The 2,500-nt window shown below is 44.7% G+C and overlaps 1 protein-coding gene across 3 annotated transcripts in view; it reads right to left on the minus strand.

The window, feature by feature from the left end:
* Positions 1-2,500, minus strand: part of LOC121715531 (noelin-like) — a 35,122-nt gene that overhangs the window by 16,702 nt on the left and 15,920 nt on the right. For all 3 annotated transcript variants that reach the window (XM_042101364.1, XM_042101363.1, XM_042101365.1), the window contains one exon: positions 2,227-2,446. In XM_042101364.1, coding sequence (XP_041957298.1) covers positions 2,227-2,446 — 220 coding nt within the window. The remainder of the gene's footprint in view (positions 1-2,226; positions 2,447-2,500) is intronic.

Consider the following 2,500-nt stretch of genomic DNA (forward strand, 5'->3'; position numbering starts at 1 on the left):
ACTTCTGGTGACAATACAAGAGATTAGCAGTTATATGCTGTTAACAAATGAATAATTGTAGTGAATTGTAGAAGATGTCTATGTGAGATACTAATGTGTATGTGATATACTGATGTGTATGTGAAATACTGATGTGTATGTGAGATGTGTATGTGATATACTGATGTGAAGAAGATGTGTATGTGAGATGTGTATGTGATATACTGATGTGAAGAAGATGTGTGTGTGAGATACTGATGTGTATGTGAGATACTGATGTGAAGAAGATGTGTGTGTGAGATACTGATGTGTATGTGAGATGTGTACGTGAGATACGGATGTATATGTGAGATGTGTATGTTAGATACTGATGTGTATGTGAGATGTGTACATGAAATACTGATGTGTATGTGAGATGTGTATGTGAGATACTGATGTGTAGAAGATGTGTATGTGAGATGTGTATGTGAGATACTGATGTGTAGAAGATGTGTATGTGAGATGTGTATGTGAGATACTGATGTGTATGTGAGATGTGTATGTGAGATACTGATGTGTATGTGAGATACTGATGTGTATGTGAGATGTGTATGTAAGATACTGATGTGTATGTGAGATACTGATGTGTATGTGAGATACTGATGCGTATGTGAGATGTGTATGTGAGATGTGTATGTGAGATACTGATGTGTATGTGAGATGTGTATTTGAGATGTGTGTGTGAGATACTGATGTGTAGAAGATGTGTATGTGAGATACTGTGAGTAGGCTGTTGAACTGTAGTGTTAACTCTGCTAGTGTTAAACAGGGGACTCTGCTAGTGGAAAACAGGGGACTGCTAGTGTTAACTCTGCTAGTGTTAAACAGGGGACTCTGCTAATGGGGACTCTGCCCGTGTTAAACAGGGGACTCTGCTAGTGTTAAACAGGGGACTCTGCCAGTGGTAAACAGGGGACTCTGCTAGTGTTAAACTGGGGACAGTGCTAGTGTTAAACAGGGGACTGCTAGTGTTAACTCTGCTAGTGTTAAACAGGGGACTCTGCTAGTGTTAACTCTGCTAGTGTTAACTCTGCTAGTGTTAAACAGGGGACTCTGCTAGTGTTAACTCTGCTAGTGGTAAACAGGGGACAGTGCTAGTGTTAAACAGGGGACTCTGCTAGTGTTAACTCTGCTAGTGTTAAACAGGGGACTCTGCTAGTGTTAACTCTGCTAGTGTTAACTCTGCTAGTGTTAAACAGGGGACTCTGCTAGTGTTAACTCTGCTAGTGGTAAACAGGGGACAGTGCTAGTGTTAAACAGGGGACTCTGCTAGTGTTAACTCTGCTAGTGTTAAACAGGGGACTCTGCTAGTGGTAAACAGGGGATTCTGCCAGTGTTAAACAGGGGACAGTGCTAGTGTTAAACAGGAGACTCTGCTAGTGTTAACTCTGCTAGTGTTAAACAGGGGACTCTGCTAGTGTTAACTCTGCTAGTGTTAAATAGGGGACTCTGCTAGTGTTAAGCAATATGCACAGCTGTGTCCAGATCTGCCCTGAAGAGAAGGGTGTTGACTGCTGTGCTGTGAATATTATGAGCACTGTGTAGTGAGCTAGTGTGTGTACATGTGCTAGTGTGTGTAGTGTGTGTACATGTCTTAGTGTGCCCATGTGTGTGTGCACTCACACAGGCATGCATGCATGTGTGTGTGTGTGTGTGCATCAGTAAGGTTAGAATCTGTTACAATATGAGTATTAAATTAACCTTTGTTATTTTAGGTCATGATAAGAGGTTTCACAGAAGGGTGTGTGTGTGTGTGCAGGTGTGTGTGTGTGTGCAGGTGTGTGTGTGCAGGTGTGTGAGCGTGTGTAAGTGTGTGTGTGTGTGCAGGTGTGTGTGTGTGTGTGTGTGCAGGTGTGTGTGTGTGTGTTCAGGTGTGTGTGTGCAGGTGTGTGCAGGTGTGTGTGTGCAGGTGTGTGTGTGTGTGTGTGTGTTCAGGTGTGTTTGTGCAGGTGTGTGTGTGTGTGCAGGTGTGTGTGTGTGTGTGTGTGTGTGTGTGTGTGTGTGTGTGTGTGTGTGTGTGTGCAGGTGTGTGTGTGTGTGTGTTCAGGTGTGTTTGTGCAGGTGTGTGTGTATGTGTGTGTGTGTGTGTGCAGGTGTGTGTGTGCAGGTGTGTGCAGGTGTGTGTGTTCAGGTGTGTGTGTGCAGGTGTGTGTGTATGTGTGTGTGTGTGTGTGTGCAGGTGTGTGCGTCTGTGACTTCTCCTCCTACCTAATTTCTGCATGCATGCACGTAGCCTCTCCTCAAGATTAGCCACTCTGCTGTGGAGCTCGTCGTAGTCATAGGTGCCCATCTCCTCCTGCAGCTCACTGAGCTCTGCACTCAGGTTCCTCACCTCCTCTTTAAACTGCATGACCATTTTAGCATCGGCTTTGTACTCCTCCAACACTGGGATCATTGGCCTAAGCTCCTCCATTCGGGCTTTAATGGCCTGCAAGGTCAGAATAAGCTGGTTCAGTGTTATGCGTGCAGAGTCCTGTGCAAA

Source organism: Alosa sapidissima, chromosome 8 (assembly GCF_018492685.1).
Source record: "Alosa sapidissima isolate fAloSap1 chromosome 8, fAloSap1.pri, whole genome shotgun sequence".
Lineage (NCBI taxonomy): Eukaryota > Metazoa > Chordata > Actinopteri > Clupeiformes > Clupeidae > Alosa > Alosa sapidissima.